General features: G+C 36.5%; 1 protein-coding gene across 10 annotated transcripts in view; it reads right to left on the bottom strand.

The window, feature by feature from the left end:
• Positions 1 to 14567: 14567 nt before the first annotated feature.
• Positions 14568 to 23851, bottom strand: part of LOC136857939 (serine/threonine-protein kinase MARK2) — a 677731-nt gene continuing 668447 nt past the window's right edge. For 6 of the 10 annotated variants that reach the window (XM_068225359.1, XM_068225361.1, XM_068225358.1 and 3 more), the window contains one exon: positions 14568 to 19994. In XM_068225359.1, the coding sequence (XP_068081460.1) occupies positions 19776 to 19994 (219 nt within the window). In that variant the 3' untranslated portion in view covers positions 14568 to 19775. The remainder of the gene's footprint in view (positions 19995 to 23851) is intronic. The other 4 variants (XM_068225360.1, XM_068225365.1, XM_068225364.1 and 1 more) reach the window with 2 other exon arrangements.

The following is a 23851-nucleotide window of genomic DNA, read 5'->3' on the forward strand; positions in this document are numbered from 1 at the left end:
AATTAATGACTGACAGATACAATGCAACAGAAATAATTCACACTCAAAACTTCAGAAAGAAACTGGTGGCTATGGTTACAGAACACACTTGCAGAAGGTCCCTGAAAACAGATTTTTCACCACTAATGCCTATCTAGAGGAAAGTTTACAAATATCTTTTTAACACAATATTCTTTCAAACAGTTAACAGGTATTCAATGGGAAAACAAATCAAGTTAGGTGTTTCATTGTTTAGAATAAAGATTCAAGAAAACAATCCCTGCATTCAAGAAAATTTCATACCTACCCTTAATTTACTGTCAAAATTTACAAGAACTAATAATTCCATGAAAAAGTTCAACTTTATGAAAATAGAACAAAAGGGAACAATAAAATAGAACATCCCATTATTGGAGTTTAAGAAACAAATACAAATTTCTCTGGTATTTTCAGAGTATCTAAGCACATTACAGAATTAAAAGAGGAATAAATTTAAATAATTTAACATAAAATAGCCTATTTTTGTAGAAATATTTTTTTGTCTATATTTGTGTTTCCATTGCATATTACTGTTTTACAGATTAAGTTTGATTTTGGTCATTTTTCTTCTAAAAATATGTAATAAAAATGTTAATTTGCTTGAATTGATCAAAAAAAATATTGCTAATTAGCAGGAATTGTGCACAGCATGTAAGTACCACAATGCTAGAGGACAATGTAAAACGATAGGCAATGGTATCAGTTATGTTCATTTTATTATAAATTTTTAACACTACAGTCATACTCCCTTATGCTTCAAAACTTCCACCACTGTGATTTATCACCAGAATATTAAAATACAGAGCTTTAAAGCAAAGAAGACACTGAAGGTATAATAAACAACTGGATATCTACAAGGTTGATTTGTATTTTGCTTTATGGAAAGGCATTTTATGTGCTAAATACTGTAGGGACCAACACAGTAATAAATTACAGTTTTTGTTTATTTTTACACTTACACCTGTAGTAAGTGTGCAACACAAATAAAACAAAACCTACTTGAATCTTCAACATTTCAAGCCATTCTGTTTATATTTAGAAGTTTTGTAGCATTCGTGTTGTTGAGATACGTTTCTTCATATTGTAACAGACTTCACAATGAGAATCACACTTGAAGACATGTTTAGAACCCAAGCACTCAATTTAGTGTTCTTTTAAACCATTTCAGTTCTGCAATGGTAATTAATTCGATATATCCAAACACTGAACTCGCATTCACACCCTAATACACAGTTTGCATACTTGGTCGTCCAACCCAGCACCATATTTAGTGCTAGTTATTGAATTGTCTTCATTCACCCAACTAACAGGCATGAATGCACATGCACGCACACATATCCCCCACAGCATAAACTTCTATACATACATACATACATACATACATACATACATACATACATACATATATACAAGCATTCAAACACACACTCATGTTCTATTCAACTAATAAAGCATAGGAGGGGCAGCTTTTTATTAGATACCCCTAAAGAAGATGGTGGGCAATGAGAGTCAAAAGTGACTTGTCACTCCGTATATCGAGTGACCTCTTAAGATTTATGCTGAATGCCATCAGCTGAGATTGATTCTATTTCGTAACAGAGTCTGAAACTTATTATAACCCATTAGCGCCTATGGTTGCGGTACGGACACGTCAAATAGGTTGTTTTAAAATACAGTAAGAGTCCGTTATAGCGAGAATTCATAATGGCCAAAATTTTAATAGCGGATTGTCGTTATATCTGACTTAACATGTTACAAATCTCATGGTTAGTCCGTATTGAAATATACATTAAGTCAATAATGGTACAAGTGTTTATTATTGTCCACCTATTCAATACAAATTAGTTCTAGATCCTGATTTGCTCTGACCAAAGTATTAAACAGAGAAAAGTATATTTTAAAATTGAGGACACTTATTGTAGGTTCTCATTTGACAATTTCCATATTTACAATTTTAGCCATGGACATTTCGTTAATATTCTGGCTGGGGTTTTGTTTCTGATCAATCTCAATACAGATATTTTCCAAAATATTCATTAATTTACCTTTGTTTAATGTTCGCAGAATGGTCAAGTCCTTTTCTATTGTCGTATAATTATGTTTATATTCAGTCATGTGAAGACTCGTGGCCGAATATTTCCTATGTTTCTCAGCATTAATGTTCTTGGTATCTTACTAGGAAATTACGTCCCGTTTGCCCAATGTATGAATTGGCACAATTTGAACATTTAAGTTTATATATCCCTGAATTTGAATATCTGTTTATTACTTGCAATGCTTTGGAGTTTGAAAATAAAACGTTCATTATTATTATTGGTGCGAAAAGAAATTTTGAAATTAAGTTTATTGAAAATATTAGTAATCTGGTAAATGTTCCCATTATTATAAGTGAAAGTGGCAAAGTTTTATTCTTCATTTTATTTATTTATTTATCTATCTATATAGTGTTTTGTGTATCCATTGCTTATCGCTGTTTTGTAAACGATATTAATTTCTTTCTGGAAATCGTTTTGGGACAGGGGAATGTTGAAGGGTCTATTTAACACGCTTAAAAAAAGAACTCCTTTTATGTGCCTCAGGATGGTACGAATCTTTTCATATGGTATTTATAGTTTGGGTTGATTTTCTAAAGACTGAAAATGATAACTTCTCTTTTCTTTTGACTGTTAAATCCAGGAAATTTAGTTTTTTATTGTTCTCCGTTTTTAATGTTAATTTCAAAACTTCTTTTCGCACCAATAATAATAATGAACGTGAAGGGTCTAAGCTGTTAATTTGGTCTATTAAATTAGTGCTACCATTGATTTGTTCATCTGTAATTGCAAAAATGTCATCAAAAAACCGTAGCCAGATAATTTTTTCTTCATTTAAAAATGTTTTTCTAAATGATCCATGTATATTTCAGCAAGGATACCTGACGCTGGAGATCCCATTGGGAGACCTCTCTGTTGATATACCATATTATTGAAGGAAAAATATTTATTGTTAAGGGTGAATTCTAGGAGTAGCATAAATTCTTCTATTTCATGGTTACTAAGTTTCTTATGTCCTTAAGTTGTTCTTAATTATATCTAGAGTTTCTTTTGTAGGGATGGTAGAATACATATTTTTTTTTTTGCTACGGGCTTTACGTCGGACCAACACAGATAGGTCTTATGGCGACGATGGAATAGGAAAGGCCTAGGAGTTGGAAGTGGCCATGGCCTTAATTAAGGTACAGCCCCAGTATTTGCCTGGTGTGAAAATGGGAAACCACGCAAAACCATCTTCAGGGCTGCCGATAGTGGGAGGAATACATATTAGTAATGTCGAATGAGTTCAAGGTGGAAGATGGTTTGATTTAGTGTTCTCAATAATTTTACAAAATTCTATTGAATTACTGATTGTGGTTCCACTTTGGAAAGTACAGTACATTTTTTAAAGGAAATTATTGATAAATTTAGAGGTTTTATAGGTAGAGCTGTTTTTAAAGTTAATAATTGGTCTTATGGGTATGTCAGGTTTGTGTATCTTAGGTAAAGCTCTTGCTGTCGGTAGTCTTGGATTAATGTTAATTAAGCCTGATATTTCATTCTCCGGTAGTCTTGGATTCTTGTTAATTAAGCTTGATATTTCATTCTCATTAAGGATGAAATGAATGTTTTTAAGTATTTGTTTTAGTTTTCTTTGGACAGAGTTAGTAGGGTCTTTTTTAATTTTTGCAAAAAGTGTTATCAGAGAAAAATGCTTCGGTTTTTTCTATGTACTCTTTCCTGTGCATGATAACTGACACATTGGGTGATATGAATAAAAATGAGATTTAACTCGGAGACAAGTCTCGAAGGAGGATTGAGACGGATGTCACTTGCGAGACAGAACTCGTCATGTGTATGAATATAGGTTGTTTCTCGCTAACGAGACTTGTCTCCTTCCGCTTGAGATGAGTCTCGCATACTAGCTCTGGTATCTCTCAGCTGACGAGTGACTTTACAATCGGAGAGCTACAAAGAGTGGTTTTGCTGGAACAGATGAAAGTGTTATATTTACAAGTGAAAAAGATTGAAAAGCGACCGTGTGTTCTCGAAAAAAAAAAAAAAAAAACAGAAGAACTCATGTCGGTGCAAAAACAGGTTTTGCAACTGCAAATGGAAAATCTTTTACATGAAAGGGAGAAAAGAGCAGAACAAACAAGTACAACCGAAATTGAACACCCACCGATATTTTTTTCATTTAGAATAGTTCTTGACAGCCCTTTTCTTCTTCAGTTGTGTTTCACTTGGGAGCCTATTCAGCAAACTATACCTTTCGTATTAGTCAATATTCAGTAATCAATTATTTCAATTCTTTCTAGGCTTACACAAACGTAGTGGCTCGTACACTTGTTATACTTGCACCCCAGCTTGGGAACGACTGATTTAAGGTTTATTTTTTGTAAGTTTCATTCAAGATATTGTGTAAGAAATTACATTGTATTTATCATCACATTTAGGATCCACATTCAAATGCATAATTTTCTGCAGTCATTAAATGTCACTCAAACACTTTTTAAACACGCTTCGTACTTCAAACTTCACGAATATGAAGAGTTTATTGATCATACCTGTGCATAGCTAGGGGTGTTTCTGCATATAATGTACTTTTTCTACAATTTGTTTTACGTCGCACCGACACAGATAGGTCTTATGGTGACGATGGGATAGGTTTAGGAGTGGGATGGAAGCGACCATGGCCTTAGTTAAGTTACAGTCCCAGCACATTTGCCTGGTGTAAAAATGGGAAACCACGGAAAACGATATTCAGGGTTGCCGACCGTGGGGCTTGAACCCACTACCTCCCGGATATAAGCTCACAGCCGCGTGCCCCTAACCGCACGGCCAAATCACCCGGTATATAATATACAACCAATACCTATATACTGTTGCATAAACTGTCTAAATTTCAAACTTTAAAAACATAGAAATAATACAAAAGGCTATCCATATTCATAGACAAATATAACCAACAAGGGATTTGTTTGATATGGACCGCATCAATTGCAATGAAACTTAGTAACATTATGAGCTAAGATATCTGGAACTCAATGGTGATAACTGCTCTGCCTTGAAATAATATTTTCGTACCGGTATTTATTGACTGTAAATTCTTGCTCCAGTTTTAAATGGAACGTGGCGTGTAGATGGCAGCGATTTCAATGAAATTTGGTAGGATGGTCAATTAAGACATCAGAACATCACTGCACGATTTGACGTTGTTATATAGGTTACCCGCAGTGTGACAAAATGAATGACACTCGACAAGAATCCGAAAGTTTAAGGCTATTAATAGCATGCAAGTTTATATACAAATGACGAGGATTTCATATTACATATTTTAGCTTCAACTGTAAACGACAGAGAAGTATTAAAAGCCTGATATTTTGCAATATTCATATAATGTGCATGTTAGTAAAATGGGTTTGATGAGCAAGACATTCTGTTCATGTTGTCAAAATCTAATTTTCACTCTAAAGTGCACTGTTTAATGTAACTTTAAAATAGAACTATCAGTGCATTTTTACAGTTCATACGCAAGGTCAATACAGCTGCAAACCACCCAGCTGTTCTTTAGAAATTAATTATAACAATGTCGTTGATTTTATGACAAAGTGAATATCAGCAATAAATTTAAGACAGATGGATTTACAATTCATCGAAGTTGCATCGAAATCTGTCTGATCCAAAACAAATGCTTCCCTTGTAGTATTCGGTGCAAGTGAGATTTTGGTGCGATGGTTCGGAAAGAGCAGCACTCGTAGAGGCAGCAAATCATTGGCAGAATAATGTCATTATGCGAATCTGTTAAATGTTGTGAAACCAGTTACAGCACATTTTTCTCAAGGGCATGAGCCGCCGGTTGAAACTTTTAAATAAACTTAGAAACAGAGTAATCGAAAAAGGCATGGGCAGGGAATTTTACGGCACTCGGAGTAAACATAAATGGGATAGCTTACACCAGGACCAAAGATACTCACACATTCGTTCAATACCATTTGGCCAACATGTGATATACAGCGATAATTTTCAGACTTGAAGAAATATCCTTCCAGATATCAAAATGTGCATAATAATAATATTAATAATAATAATATGTAATATTTCTATCCTGGTACAGCCCTTGTAAGGCAGACCCTCCGACGAGGATGGGTGTCATCTGCTGTGTTATTGTAGTGGAGGATAGTGTTGTGTGTGAGTTGCAGGAATGTTGAGGATTTAAGGTTAAAATCTTTGACCCGACCGCGAATCGAACCCGGGGGCCCCCTGAACCGAAGAGTACTACGCTGACCATTCAGCTAAGGAGCAGGACAAAGTGAATAAAGAAAGCCTTGAATAATTGTAAATGATATCTTAAACATAGCTATGTTTTGTTTCGGCCTTTTCCGTGATTGTGAATTAATTTTATTTATAAAATGTCAAGTCGTATTTTGTGAATAGAAAAATGTCGACGTACAGAAAAAAATCACAAATGTGGAATAGATTAAGAATAATTAAATTCATTTAATAATTACTAAGAAAATTTTCAGATTTGTATGTTGCACGGTTTTGCATATTTCTGGTTTGATTTTGAACATTTTAGACTTTATGATGCTTGTAAATCCTATCGCTAAAGGCTATCATCGTCATCATCTTTATCATTATTGTTATATGAATGTCTCGTGTATTGGCTCCAGAAAACGTTATGCTAACCATTCCACATTTTCTTTCCGGAAACGGTAGAGATCTTAATAATCATGTTCGAGAGAATCTCTTCATGCTTTATAAATTTTTGTTCTCCGTTGTAAAATCACCATAAACTCCGCTATCATGTTTTCAGCCTGATTCTATCTCCCTGAGTCACCTTCTGGGCAGTCTCAAGAAATTCTGAGATCAGTCTCCATTCAGAGAGACTAAGCTCCAGTTTATTCATGTACATTTGGAGATGTGTCTCCGAGAGAACTCTCTAACGAGCTGTGTCTCAAGGAGCAAAGGTCACGGCTGAGAAATCGCTTTTTTATTCATATACATTTGAGACGTGTCGTAATATTTATGAGACAAGAGATACGTCTCTGGTTTATTCATATCTGCCTTTGTGATTATAAAGTCATTATCTTTTATTTTTTGTTTTAAGCCTTTAATATCTTTAGAAGGTAAATGGGACGTGTTATCTTTCTGATCTTTAAATAATTCTTGAAGTTTCTTTTTGACTTCGAGTTTAGTTTCAGGTCGTTGATCTATTGCGAGCTGAGCTATGACTTGTTCCACTTCGGCAATGGTGGTTGTGTATTGCTTTTGGTTATATGGACTAGACCAATTATGTTTGGGTCCTTTGTTGATGATCTGTAACTCTTTGTCCTCGAAAACAACATCAGTTAGATTCTTAATTGGAGGGTGAAAGGTTGAACTGGGTTCGATGTTAATGGAGGATTCTTTTGACTGGTTTATGCTTTTTTGCTTTAGACTAAGATAGTGTAAACAATAAACTAGCTATAGGAAATTGACAAGTATTGGAAGGTAGGAACCTTAGATACTGAAAAAGTCGTGAAATCATTTATTAATGAAGACAAATCCAGGAAGTGGACAGGCATCTGCCTCTTTCGACAGTGGTGTGTATGTTGAAACTCGCACTTTCGAGTTTCAATTCGAGTCAAAGTGTTGTCGTATTCAAGGGAAAATAATGGCAGCTAGAGCAGACACGTGCAAGCTTAGTGCTGCTGCACTTTGTGTTGTTTGTGTGGTAATAATCAGATTTGTTGCGCTTCACAGTTCTCTGTACGGTTATATTCGAGTTAAGGAATCAGTGTGTGCAAGTGAAAAAGGGAGTTCTCCTTTTGCATGGCTCCTGGCAGAGAGAAACTATTCATTCTGGCGTTCTCTCTGACTGGACGCCATTTTCCAGACATATAGGTGCCTCCCTACTCTCTCTGAGCTGAACGAGCCTAGACCTGGTCGCTCAGCAATTAGGGCTTGCTTTACCTCTTACTATTGGCGGGAGATATCCATTCAAACCCAGGTCCCACCACTTGTGAAATGAAAACAGATCTAAACATCTATTGTCAGAATGTGCAAAGCCTAAATAATAAGCTCTCCGATTGTGAACTATCCCCTCCAGATTTAAGAGAAGTTGACGTGATCAAACTTACTGAAACATGGCTCTCGTGGGCTAGTGACAGTGAACTACCACTCAGCAAGTCTTTAATTGCAGCTTGCAGCCAGTTGTACAGCAGGTCAAGAGCCGATTCAATATCAGCTATTTCGAGAAGGCTCCAGGGAAGTTATTCCAGGGCACCACACATTACAGGCCATTCAGCATGGCGCCAGATGTAGGTAGGGCAGGGGATGTCCTGCTGTGAGGCTTTGAGGAGGGATGGGGTAGGAGGAATGTAGCATCGAGGGACTGGTGGTTGCAGAGGAAAAGGTTTCTGGCTGGGGTTAATGTTTTAAGTTCTAATGAGGAGAGCATGAGGTCCAGGGTGTTGGGTACATATTAAACTGTTTCAATCCGAGACCATCAATAACACTTTTTCTTCGTTGGAGAGAGTGGAATGATACTTTCTATTTTAAAAATATTAACCTACCAAACTGCTGTAAAGAAAGTTCAGCTTCTTGATATGCTATATTTTCAATTCAAGGCGGTGCTGAAGTGGACAGAATATCACATTATCCTGAACAACTTTCAGTTCACACCACAGAGGGATTCAGCTGCACAACGGGCTACTACCAGCAAATATCAACACTGGATATCACAAGAAACCAGACTGATACTATTTAATAAGAAGAGAGTTTGGCGCCCACACACTCACAGTATCTTCGTTAAAATCCGCCGCCACGTGAGGTTTATGGTCAGAAGAGACTACAAAACACACGTAGACACTGTCACTGAAAACGTCCGCAGCAATCCCAAGCGCTACTGGCGTTTCATCAACACACGGAGAAGGACAGAGCGGATTCTTGTCAGCGTGAAACACAATGATGCAACAGCAGACGTCGCCAATCGCAATTAACTGTTCAATAGGTATTTTTTTTTCTTCAACTTCTCCCCTCCCGTAGGTACAGTTTCAAACAGAACCCTATCAAGCATAACTACTACATCAAGTGAAGTTCATAACCTTCTTTAAACTCTTCGAACCAACAAAGCTACTAGTCCCGACACTATAGGTCCTCTTTTTCTAAAAATGCTCCCAACAGATGTTTTGTCACAGGCTATTTTCATATTACCTAGAAACAGGCAAATATATGTTCCACTTCTGAAATCAGGCAACAAATTTATAGTTTCAGCTTACTGACCAATTTCTATTCTCTCCACATTAAACTTTATCTTTGAAAAAATGATACACCAGCGTCTCCTCACATTCACCTTGCCCTATATCTCAACCAATCAGCATGGTTTTTTACCAGGTGGCTCTTGTCTAACAAACCTGGCCACTCTGCATAGTTTTGCATTACATGCCATTGCAGCTAAATCACAGCTGGATATCAGCTACGCAGACATTTCGAAAGCTTTTGATTCTGCAGACCAGACTCTGCTCCTCCACAAACTCTCTGAACGATATAATATACATGGCAGTCTTCTGACCCTTCTTGCTGGCTTCCTACATAATCGTTGGCAGAGTGTGCTAATATCAGGTACTTGATCCTCATGGTTACCAGTCACCTCCGGTGTCCCACAAGGTAGTGCTCTTGGACCCTTGCTGTTTTCCTTGTTTATGGATGATCTGCCATCCAAACTCAACGAAACAGCAAATACCCTACTTTTGCTGACGACTGCAAGGTATTTAGGAAGATCAGAAATCCAGCAGATGCAGCTCTGCTACTGTCCTCACTCAACGCCCTCTGAAACTGGTGCCGTACTAGGAAACTTATCCCCAATCCAAAAAAATGCAGCCACATGACCATAACACAATGTAAGTCTCCTCTACCGACATCATATTACCTACAAGTATTTGTATTGTATTGAACAGGTGGATCTATAAATGAAAATGAAAACCTACAACCTGTTTTCCAGTCTTGGCCGGGTCAGGGATGTAATGAATGAAACATATATAGGCTGTTATTACAATGGGGTCGCCACTCCCAAGGCGATTTAATAATGACTGATAAATGCTATGAAATGATAATAGAGAGTGTTGCTGGAATGAAAGATGACAGGGAAAACCGGAGTACCCGGAGAAAAACCTGTCCCGCCTCCGTTTTGTCCAGCACAAATCTCACATGGAGTGACAGGGATTTGAACCACGGTATCCAGCGGTGAGAGGCCGATGCGCTGCCATCTGAGCCACGGAGGCTCTGGATCTATAAATATTATAATAATATTTGTGATATAAATCATATTACCTAGTCGACAAGTCCATCACTCTAGTTACACAACAGCGTGACTTAGGTGTAATATTCGATACAAACTTTAACTTTATAAGCATTGTAAATCTCGAGTCAATACGGACAAAAAATGAAATTCTTAATATTAAACAAAATAACAATTTAAGAACCACATAGAAACATATAGAACCAAGGCTACGAAATTGCTAGGCATTCCCTACAGCTTCAGAAATTTCTGATCCCATTATTCTTTGTTACTTCTTCCTCGCGATCATTCAACCTCTCTTGAACCACTGCTCTCCGATTTGAACAGCAGCCTCCCCCCTCCAATATTAACTAGTTAGACAGAGCAGTATCCTTCTTTGCTGCAATTGTTAGGAACGGAAACCCTAAACTGAGAAATCTGTCTACGCAGCAGGTATTAAGGGCAATAAATGTGTCACCACTGCACATCAGGCGACAGATAGCTGATCTGAGTTACCGCTCGGAACATCTTGTCTCACTCTTATCTCTCCGTGTTCCTTCCTGCTCCACTAGAACCAAAGACCTTCTCCACATTCCCCACACTCACCACTCAATAAACGATCTTTCCTAATCCCCCTCCCAACTCTCTTTAACAATATTAATAGGAGACAAGATCTTGACATAGCATCAAGTAAAAGTATATTCAGGAGGGGTGTAAACAATCTCCTAACGATAAGTTGATTGTGAAGAGGTTATACTGCCATTTTGACCCAAGACGACTTGGCTATGAACACGGACATTCTCATGGTTTTCTATTTGGACAGTCCGTAAGTTCATTCATTCAGCCTAAACCATGTTCATCAATCAATCAATCAATCAATCAATCAATCAATCAATCAATCAATCAATCACTACTGATCTGCATTTAGGGCAGTCGCCCAGGTGGCAGATTCCCTATCTGTTGTTTTCCTAGCCTTTTCTTAAATGATTGCAAAGAAATTGGAAATTTATTGAACATCTTCCTTGGTAAGTTATTCCAATCCCTAGCTCCCCTTCCTATAAACAAATATTTGTCCCAATTTGCCCTCTTGAATTCCAACTTTATCTTCATTGTGATCTTTCCTACTTTTAAAAACACTACTCAAACTTATTCGTCTACTGATGTCATTCCACGCCATCTCTCCACTGACAGCTTGGAACTTACCACTTAGTCAAGCAGCTCGTCTCCTTTCTCCCAAGTCTTCCCACCCCAAACTTTGCAAAATTTTTGTAACGCTACTCTTTTGTCGGAAATCACCCAGAACAAATCAAGCAGCTTTTCTTTGGACTTTTTCCAGTTCTCGAATCAAGTAAACATGGTGAGGGTCCCTTACATTAAAAGGCTGTATACCTGATCTTGTTATCTCTTGTTATGTTTGTTATATTTTATCATGAAAGTTTACACTTGTTAATTAGTCTGTTGACAGTGCAAGTGAAATTTGCTCAATGTAGCTGTATCTTGTGCTTCGTAAATAAATAAATAAATAAATAAATAAATAAATAAATAAATAAATAAATAAATAAATAAATAAATAAATAAAAGTCATTTCTCTTGCACATGGCTGAGTTTAAACTCGCTCAACACATTATCTTTCCATGTCCCCTGCAGAACGCCTAAACGAGGTTTTACTGAATAAACTAACCTCCAAAATCAGTCGTCCACTCTGCACCGTATCTTGAGATGTATCATATTCTTGCTTAATTTCAGTACATAGTTTTAAAATTAAGCAATCGTTTACTTCAACCTTCATTTCTGCTATCACCCACGTTATTTACGCATTTATTATGAAAACATGCTCTCTTTCATTTCGAACTGTGCTTATAGAACACACTCGTCGACTCATATATCACCTTCGAGTTCAAATGTCTACCAGAGCGCTCGCTAGTACACACAGCGAAATATTTATGCCGAAGATGATCGATCACATTCAATATAATAGCTGGAGTGCATATAATGGAAAAAATTATGCACGCTTATTCGCTTGTAATAACGGATGCATTAGTGATAGGGTTCCTGCTGTAACCGAAGGATAATAAACAGTTTAATATAGCCCTTTCCACCCTGAGCCACACGATCGTGCGGGTACTGCAGTTGTTTTATTTCAATAGTTGGGCACAAGGAGGTAGCACGTGTTTAAACTTTCGTAAACAAAACATATCATGCGGCCGCAAGTTAAATTGTCCCTTTTTATTATCTTTTACATATTGATTTAGTTGTGAATCTTTTTAAAACATCCCAGAATCATCATAGAAGGTATACATATCCTTAACAATGCTACTTTTTGAACCTAGCGGTTATAATAAACTGTCAATCTGTAACTAGCACGATGTTGCGGAGGACTTACTCAGTGAAGGTGGTGGTGGTGGTGATGAGTGGGTGTGTTGTTCAGTCTGTCAGCGATTCCGCTGGTGGGATCCTCAACAGCTCTGCCATCAGCTGTCATAGATGGCCTAGGCACCACTGAAGGGGCGTACTAGGGAAATGAGGAGTGAGGTAGTTTCCCGTTGCTTTCCTCACGATGAGTGGGTACCTGAACCTATATCGTCACACGTAGGTAATGATTCTGATGATTCTCATCACGGTGGCGATATTGATGAAGAAGAAAACATAGGAGATAATGATTCTACTGATAATAATTCTCTAATCTTTTACCTACACGTCAATCACCGAGTCCCCAACCGGCATTGAACCGAAGACTACTTTTCAAAGAATTTTACTTCATATATTTGATTCACTGTAAATAAAATCATCCACTTACAGAATTTCATATTCTCAATATGTGTCATTCAGCAAAGAAATGTGCTCAAATAAACCTCAACTAGTATGATCGTGCGGGTGGTTTTCCACGAGAATGGCGAAGAAAATATGTTTTTTTACTATTTTTTCTGAAATCTAGGCTTAAAATTACATACATTGAAGTAAGGAAAAAAATCCAAATTTCAAAGAAAATATCTCAGGGTGGAAAGGGGTAGAGATTTTTAAGGGACAGAAAAAAGCTGTTGTTATAACGGAGTTCTCGCTATATGCCGTACTCGCTATAGCGGACTTCTACTGTAGGTCTAGAGGAGTCAAATTTTGCTGGTAAAGTCTTTTTTAACTGTATTAGCATGTGTGCTACATAATATTACTCCCATTTTTTCTTTCTTTTTCACTGTTATAACTATGCAGTTAAATATCAACTGTTGCCAATAATTACACAAAAATGAAGGTTTTGCACAAGTACACCACTATCTCCACGTAGGTAATTATTGGTTTAATCTTTATATTTTTACTGAAGATACTTCAAAAATGATTCATGGAAAAAAAAAAAAAAAAAAAAATATGTATAACATAAATTAGTTGAGCTAAGCAGAGTTTTATTTTAGGGTTGCCATATGGACACGCTAGATGCTTATACTCAGTGATATAAATCAATTACATTTTTCATTGGGAGAGGATTTTAACTTGCTCAACCTTTGCTTTGTATGTTTGTCCAACCCTTGTCCCGTTTCCCTACGGGGTCGGGTATGAGGTGAGATGAATCTGTTGTGGCGGGTTTTTATGACCGGATGCCCTTCCTGACGTCAACCTTATCAGAGGAATTAATGAGATGAATTGAATGATGTGATGTATGTTAGTAGGGAGAGGGTGAAATCCGGTGCTAGCACATAGCCTACTCCTGTCGAACAGCACCAAGGGGTCTGCTGAAGGTTTTGTATACCGGTGTTATATATACTCAGCATACTGTTGATGATTATTTTCATTGAGCCTCCAGAACCTAGACTAGATACAGACTAGGATTTGGGAGATGAAGATAGGGGTCAGTAAGTTACATTTCAGAGATGTCCAACGTAGCCATTCACAACAGTTGGATTTTTGTAGAACTAAACAAATAATCAGAAAATGTCCCAATGAAAATTCAGAAGAGAAGTGGTTAATGTGTAAGTGCAGAAGCATCAGGTATTACTAAAGGTAAGCTGGAAGACTGTTCACTCATCAGCATTGTCACAAGGCAGTCAAATGTCAAATTTTGTGAGATGTGATAGGATGGACAATCTTATATAACATACTCCACATTCGAAACTGATGCCCATGAGCTCACATGAACCCATCTAAATGGGAACTGAAATTAGGATACCAAATGTATTTTTGTTTAAGGCTATATTTCTGCCTACGATTGTTTATAAGGTGGCCAGAATTTTCTACAATTACACTAACAGCAACAGACAGGGTTAACAGGCTGTGAGTGTGAGAGGGGGGGCATGGGTAATGCATTTGGGCTTGTCAGTCTGGCACTCCTTTCCAAAACACTACTTAGCAATGGCAGATTGTATAACGATCTTGCTAAGTTATCAAATAAGGATTGCTAACCTGATAAATGAGAAATTATTCTCCATTATAAAAAAATTGTCCTCTGGCTTTCTGGACTGCAAAGCAAAACATGACAGTGATGTTTTCTTAATATTATATTCCTGTAAATAAACACAGATAGACTCTTCATTTAAAAGAGTGACATTACTTCATTCAAATGCGTAGCAATGCCATATGGCAAGGTAATTTACTGAAAAGTACACATTTGTATTATTCCCAAAAATACTGTGGAATAAAAAATAGGCACTAATGGGTTAAGACTAAGTCATTTTATCAAAACATACTTCAAAGTAAACAGCTAATATCATGTCCTGGTTAGGTAACTGTTATAAAGGGCAAATTAAAAAAAAGAGGTCACAAAGCATCCACATGAAAATACTAAATATTCAAAGAAATGGTTTCTCCTGTTAAGGTTTCTCTGTTTACAATTACAGTATGAAAGAAATATTACACCTCCTCCCATCCATGACAGCAATTAAAGATTCATCTGTACTGACAATATTTCTTGAAATTCAGAGAAAAGTTATGTGTGCAGAATGACCACTGAAAGAGTGAATCTATTCTTTCTTTAGAATTTGTAAACAGTCATGCACGAAAGATGCTGCGGAAAACCCCCATCTTATTCATTCAATTACAAGGGCCAACACGGTGGAGGAATAACCTAATTGTATTATCCAAGTTTTAACTAGATCATCAGCAAGTACTGTTCATCTTTTTGTAGCCTTTGAATTTCTACATAAATCAGAATAAAACAGAAGACAACAAAATACAGCTAATTTTAATTAAATTAGTGTGGTAATAGCTGCTACAGAATTTTTCAAATAGAAAATCATGTACATTATATACTAAAATCTCTTTAAATGTAGTTAAACTGGATCAAATCTACACATCAGGAGGGAATAAATAGAGAATTTACTGGGCAAATATTCTTTAGAATTTCTATCAAGGATAAAATATTCTTTCATGAAGTATTGACATGCAACAAGTCTTCTCAATGCCAACAATTCCAGTAATAAGTAGTGTCCTTGAAGCGACTGATGATCCCTTCATATTAATCAGAACTTTGCTGTATCCAAGCACATTAGATACAGAAAAGGTTGTGTTTCACTTTGCTAGAATGCTGAAAGAATGTATCATTATACCATTTTAATGAAATATGATACATGGAAAGAACAATATTCTCAGTGGTTGACGATTGTTTTTAGTCTTTTATATTGTTCCAACCTAATTTTCTCTATGTAGTATATTACAATGAAACCATAACCATCTAGTATTAGTCTGGACCAGTTCAGAATGAATAATATCATAAATCAAAAAAGAAAGATTTAGCAACTGTAAATATTGTCAGATCACATCTATGGTCAGTGAAGGCCAGTGTTAAGAAATTTATGATCTTTGACTTTTTGAAGGGCTTAATGGATTGAATTTTTTAGATATGGTTTTCAACAAAGGAACACATGGGGATGAATTATTTTAAGAATTTATAGTGCTGACAACTTACAACTCAAAAGAAAGAAGGTTTCTCATTTTCCTGTTTGAGTTCTCAAAATATCCAAGATCAGTTTCTTGATATTTTTAGTCAGTAGCTAGATTTAACAGTTTGGAAGTGATCAATTTAGAAAAGACAAATGTTTCTGATTAAAGCAAGCATGTAATCTCCATTTCCTCTATTCTCTACTGCTGATTTGGGGTAAAAAATGTATATACAGAGATGATTAGTACCCACGCAGCAAGTAAAGACTACCATTTCAGCATTCACATCAAATAGTTTTCTTATGAAAAAGTCATTCCAGCAATACAAAAGTCCATATTTTATGTACTGATTTTATAGTTCTGGCAAACGCAATACATAATCTGAGGAAAAACTACTGGTGCATTCTACATTCAGAATGTAAAATATCAAAGCCTTTCAACTACAAAAATAGTTAATGAGGTGAAGACATATGATTTGGGAAATTTATGCGCTAACTCAAACCAAATTCATGTAAATCATATCCACATATTCTTAAGAAGAGATGAAGGAAAATAATTGTTGATACAAAATTCTGCATCCACCATTCAAGTGGAGTATGCAAGTTAAGAAAGAAATCGGATTGTAAAATAATGTGTAAAGGCATAATAAGCTTAGAATACAACATTTTAAGACAACAAGTCTCCAATACTGCACAGTAGCTCACTAGAGTAAGGGATATTCAACTATAAGAACAAATATACTTTTAGACTAGGTCTTATACTACTCCCGAGAAACATCTCATCTTCCCTATCGTATTAAAATTTTACTTCAGAATGCTTCCTGAATTCTAAACCTGCGTATGTCAGAAAAAAAGAAGAAGAAATTAATGACTATAAAAATGACAACAAAATAGCATGACGTTCATGGAAGCATCACACTTGCTATTTTCACCTTATTTATCATATGATCAATTTGCCAAAAAATTAAATTGTTTAATGTACAAGGTCAGCAAAACACGCGAGAAATTGGAGCACAACGAATACAGGTACAAGTCTATAAATAAAATAATAAAAATTTAATGTTATTCTGAATATCATAGAATGAAAGAGAGAAACCCGAAGTTAACAGTGTGAGCTAGACTCTTAAAAATATTTTAGAACAAGTTACAAATGCACAAAATTACTGATATTTAGCCCTCTTATTTTTAGTGCAATTTCAGAAAGAAAAATTATATATTGTATATAAACTGTCATTCCAGAAATATTTTAGAAGGGAAGCATATCTGGTAGACAAATATTTAATAATCTTCCTATTTCTCCCCTTACGGATATTTTTCTTATGTTGTTCTTGTATCTCCTATGTGACTATAGTGATATTACAGCAGTAAAATGTCACCTTTCACCAACCCTTTAGTGTTACGTTCTGAAATTTTGTACTACCTGGTTACTATTAATATATTAGTAAATTCTTAGTTTTGCTCCTTCATACTCTAAATATTCAAAGAGCTTTGAAATGGAGAGTAAAATTAAGTAACAAAATACTACTAATATTAACAACCACAGGATTCTTCCAATCATAAATGCCTAAACAGAGATGAAAGTAAATTTAAAAATATGGAAATGATTTACCCATTACTGGTAAATGTCTGATCATTTCAGAAACAATAGTTATTTGATGGCTTGTGCTGATATTATGTATGGTATGCAATTTGTTACCCACGATCCCTGTCTGAGAGCCAGAAATGTTCAATATTATGGACTGGCATTTTACTGTTTCATTAAGGCACAACTTCAGTTTATTCACCCAACAAGCAACAACAGCAGAAAATAAGAAATGGAGAATAAAACTTCAATATATAAATTACACCTGCAGATAAAAATACTTATCTATCCACCAAGAATATGCAATTTCTCCCCAGAAGTATACACTGTAGATCAATTTAAATTGAGAAAGGAACTGTCAAGAAGGCAGTATAACAACTTAACAAACTGAAGGCACTAATACATTATTACTACTACTATTATTACAGATAATAAATGCAGGTTTAATCTGAGCATGTCTGTGTAGTTGCAGAAATGTATGTATCTTTTGGGTGTACGAATTTTTTACTTCTTACTGAAAAATGTTTCAGTAAAACTGCACTCTCAGCTCACTAGCTTTAAATACTTAAAAAATTAAATAAAAGTAATAAAAAGCATTTTTCTACACCATGTTCACTGCATGGTGCAAAGTCTGCAACAGTAATTTGAGACATTTGTGTGTATAATTTTGAGTTTATTTTATGTTTATAGTGTGATCACAGTTATTAATTATAATATGAGGTTCTTATATTAATAAAATCCTGAATTATAGAAAAAACTGTATTTGAAGGATGAGGAGAAATTTATGGATGATTTCTTTTTTTAATCAATCCTTATTTCTTGCATACGGTAGTAAAAAAGGTGACTTAAGACTGAAAAACACAACACATGAACTAATAAAGATGTAATTCATGGCAGGATGAAACATAGCACTGGAGAGACCATAACTTACATGCATTAGTCACATGTGCTGCACTGTTTTCCCTATAACACAAAACCACCGTGTTCGTTTTAAGTTAGAATTGGCTGAGAAATATATTTTACCTTAGTGAAACAGAAATTAAAAATAGATTTGTCAATGGAATTTGGATCATGTTTTAAAATGTCAATCTGCTGGATATTTAGAGGTGAAAGAATCTTTCATCAGTGCTGCCAACATGTGAAATGCCCAGTTCCTCACATGCTTGTCACAGAAACCACACTTAATATATATATTATGAGGAATTTCATAGGTCTTTATATTTTAATTCTTGATCATATTTACAAGGTCAGGTTTTAATTTATACAAGTTTACAATGTGTATTAGATAAAAAGTATATTGGTTATTTTTACCTACAAGGCAAAATACTCTTATGTATATAATTTTATGCTTGTTACAGTCACATGTTGCCTTAGTAGGTGCAATATTATGCTACGCTGTTTCTGAATCACAGCCAATGTGAGTCAATGAAAACCTAATAATCATCAACATTTGAACAGACAATACCCACTGGCATTACTTGAGGTCCACTCTGTATGCCCCATGCAACAAAACGGTTTGTTAACAAGCAAAGCATATCCTTTAGCAGCAGCTAAACATATCTACTGCCAAACAGAACAATCCAGCACGGGAATATATAACAGGAAACTACAGGAGCCAGCAGCCACAGGCATTGTAAAACCTGATCCAAAAACAACAGCTCCATGGAGGTAAGCTTTCCCTGGAGATAAAGTTGGGCTAGCAAAGTATGTGTGAAGGGCTGCTCTGGAGACATCCTCATCCGAAGCCTGCTTAACGGGAAAATTCAGTCTCCATTTGAAACTAAATGTGATGGCTGTATACAGTTACACTGCCAATCTCACAAAAGATGCAACTTTGTTTAAGGAAACATCCAGTCCAAAAAGCACCCAATAAGTGAAGACGACTGGTTGAAGTACACATTCCCGCTGCTGGGGTCAAATCACCGCCGGAATCGCCATGGCCGCCGCGGGCCAATCTTCCATCGTCAGCCTCTTGAAGGCATACTAGTCGGAGGGGGCACGCTCCCCTCTTCCTCGCTGCAAGCCCCCTCCAGAACGGGTAGTCACAGTTTCAATTCATTTGCTATCTTCGAGGCAATATTCTTGAACCCAATAGATGTGCCAGAGATGCGCTTGAAACGGACTCCATTGAGAGACAGGCGTGGCAATTTACACACTTCTATCTCCCACTGCACCAACGAGTCTGTGTTTGGATCACCATGCACACAGAGGAGCAAGAAACGTTCACGCTGCTCATAGTCACAGTTGTTAGCATCCAGAACCTGCAAAAAATAAAAATTGCTCTCAAAAAGGCTACAATTTGAATATTACACAAATACAAATAGTACAGTATATTTTACACTTCACTCCCAATACTAATGTTTCTGAAATGGCTTAAGAGGCCATTAAAGGTTATGTTCAATAAAAAGGAGCTGAAAAATTTTAATTGTCTTCAGCATTGGAAAGTGCCATAAGAGTACTTCAGATATGATTGTCAACCTAAGAGTACAAAGTCAATTAGAACCATAAATAATAAGAAAAACACCTGTTTATTCCTTTCCATTTCTAGTAATATTACTTCACATTAATCTTGCAAGTAAGTTATAAGTCAAGATTTAAATTTAAGAATTGGATATATCTCGAAATACACTAGCCACAAAAGAGGTGGCAAACAGAGTGCAGAAGAGCTCTCACTTTTACCAGCAAGTACTCCTCTGGGGTACAAAAGTACCAACAAAATCAAAACTGGTGATGTTCAATCAGTACTTCATACCAATCTTAACCTATGGTATCGAAACCTGCACCCTCAATAAGAAAGACTCATCAAGGTTGCAGACATCTGAGATGAAGTTCCTTAGGTCCACAATTCAAAAAACCAAACTGGACAAGTTAAGGAATGGTGTGGTTACAAAGGAAGCAGGGATTGAGGCATCATTGTTAGACTGGGTCAGCATTTCCAAATTGAGGTGGTTTGGGCATATGGGGATGGAGCCAACAAGGACAGAATGTGTTAACTTGGAGAGACATGTGGCAGAAAAACGGATGGTGGGAAGACCAAGAACCCACTGGATGGACATTGTAAAGATGGATATTGCAGATCGGGGAAAGACACTGGAGGACGCCATTAACAATAGAACTGATCTTAATAAGACAGAATGAAAGAGGCTCGCCAACAGTACTCAGGAACCTGGAACTGTAAAATAATGATGATATTTAAGACTTCAGATATTATTCCAAAAAGGATCCTCATCATCTGCAATTCTCTAATCTAATAGGGAAGATGTGAGATTCCAACTTCCAAAAGTTGAAGGTGACAAAATAATTCAAAGCAGATAAATTCAGATACAGTTAAGAAAAGAAAAAGAAAAAATAACTTGAATAAATTAAGAAACACACTGAACATTACAATGTCCTATTACTTCAGATATTTCTCAACCTAATAGTGGCAATCTTGGTCTCAACATCCTGTTCTGACAATTGTTACCACTCTTGTACGTGAGGTATTATAGTTTAGATCACAGCAAAAGTTGGATAAATCTGGGTACTCTGTAGAAACGTGCATCACATATCGTGCAGCTCTACAGAGGGGAGTCTGGTGAGGACTGTTCATGTAAAAGTGAAACAACAAGCTTCTCATAATATAAGTTGAAAGAGGAAGAGTTCGAAAAACCTGGGTACTGAGTAAACAGTAAAGGGCCAGGAAATTTCTATGGCTCAAATTATTGACGAGGTTGGAAAATGACAAGATATGACCGAGAGAACTTTAATAGGAAACAGCAATAATCTCTCACAATCCCTGAGGTCCTTCTCCCAACAGAAAGTGTGGCTATCTCAGTAAAAAGATGAAATAATATCACTGCTGTCCTCCAGCTATCCCACAGAAACCTCTATATTACAGTCCTTTTAAATGCTTTCAGATTACTCACGAGAGGAAGACGTCTCACTCTGATCCTTTGTGAGATTATTTTCATTCCTACAAGGGAGATTGTGCAAGTTGTGTTTGCAGGAGGGTTATGACTCATGTAAGCGCATATGATGTGTATATAACACACATTCAAAACTAGTCTTTTCACTGCACTTCACGGCCATGTTTGTCATTACATACCAAGTTCAATAAATGGGTTGTTGGTGGCTCTTGGTAAAGGATTAAGAGGATGAATGTGTCCACAGAGTACAGAATGCCAGGAAGAGTTGCTGATCACAGTCTGAGCACTTCATGAAAGTTTGCTTCAGGCAGTTTTCTGAAACAGCACTGCATTTTAATGTCAAATCTGTTCTGGCAGTTTTTTAAACCTCCTGAGTCTGAAGTCATCGTATTGAGATACTGTCCACGAGTATCTAATGAAATCTGCAAAGACTGATTGTGTATAATGCATATCAGCAATGAAACTGAATCCCTCTGTGGTGTGCACTGAAAGTTGTTCAGGATAATGTGATCTTCTGTCCACTTCAGCACCGCCTTGAATTGAAAATATAGCTTATCAAGAAGCTGAACTTTCTTTACAGCAGCTTGGTAGGTTAATGTTTTTAAAATAGAAAGTTTCATTCCACTCTCTCCAATGAAGAAAAGTTTTCTCATGACAGAAACTGGATGAAACTAGAAACATAAATAATGTGAGGAAAAATATTACAATTAAAATTAATAAAATTATGTAATAAATTGTTCCACCTTTTCAATACATGTAAATTTAGTAATGTAACCCGAGTCTGAAGTCATCGTATCGAGAGATATTGTCCACAAGTATCTAATGAAATCTGCAAAGACTGATCGAGTATAATCGGTAAACTTAGTAATGTAATCTAACATTACTAAGTTTACATGTATTGAAAAGGTGGAACCATTACATAATTTTATTAATTTCAATTGTGATCTCAGTTCAATACAGACCATAATGAAATTCTTATCTTTCAAAAAAATATAAGCTGGAAAGAGACATTTTTGTGCCATATTTGCTTTCATGGTTCATGGTGTGGGTTACTGTAGTCACGTCCTAATTTGTGAACCATGGGCAATGGCTGAGTGGCCTAATAAGTGGTCCTGAGAGTCGGGATACCAGTTCCTATGGAATGGGAGTGGGCATCTCGGACATATTCTGAGTCATGGCCCTCCTTGTGCTCAGGCGGCTAGGACTATACAATCCACCGGCGGTCCATAACCCGTTAGGGGAGAGATCCTCACTTGGACTATGTGTAAGTAGGGTAGCATCCTGCTTCATGAATTAACCGAGTTCAGAACATTTTAAGCAAGCCTCGGATCTATGGGAGTAATGGAGTCCCACTCCCATTTGACAGGTGAGGGAGTCCTTGGAAACACCTTGGCGAACAAAATGGAATTCGATGGGGAGCTATCAATATATGGGGCTTATGGAAGAAAGAAAGTAGAAATGGCTGAGTCAGCTAAGAGGATGCATCTGGCTGTGCTAGGAGTAAGTGAAATACGGGTAAGGGGAGATAATGAGGAAGGGATAGGAGATTATAAAGTGTATTTGACGGGTGTTAGGAAGGGAAGGGCCAGAGTATGGGGTAGGGCTGTTTATCAGGAATACTTTGCACACAACATAGTTTCTGTTAGGTATGTAAATGAGCGAATGATGTGGGTAGATGTTGTCAGTTGGAGGAATTAGGACGAGAATTGTCTCAGTGTATTCACCATGTGAGGGTGCAGATGAGGATGAAGTTGACAAGTTTTATGAAGCATTGAGTGACATCGTGGTTGGGGTCAACAGCTAAGAGAATAATGCTAATGGGCGATTTCAATGCGAGAGTTGGAAATAGAACTGAAGGATATGAAAGGGTGATTGGTAAATGTGGGGAAGATATGGAAACTAATGGGAATGGGAAGCGTTTGGTGGACTTCTGTGCTAGTATGGGTTTAGCAGTTACGAATACATTCTTCAAGCATAAGGCTACTCTCTGCTACACATGGAAAGCTAGAGGTACCAGATCCATAACAGACTATATCTTAACTGACTTTGAATTCAGGAAATCTGTTAGGAATGTACGAGTTTCCCGGGGATTTTTCGATGATACAGACCACTATCTGATCTGTAGTGAACTAAGTATCTCTAGGCCTAGGGTAGAGAAAGTGAAATCGGTCTCCAAACGAATAAGGGTAAAAAATCTCCAGGATGAGGAAATT

This window comes from Anabrus simplex, chromosome 1 (genome assembly GCF_040414725.1).
Source record: "Anabrus simplex isolate iqAnaSimp1 chromosome 1, ASM4041472v1, whole genome shotgun sequence".
Lineage (NCBI taxonomy): Eukaryota > Metazoa > Arthropoda > Insecta > Orthoptera > Tettigoniidae > Anabrus > Anabrus simplex.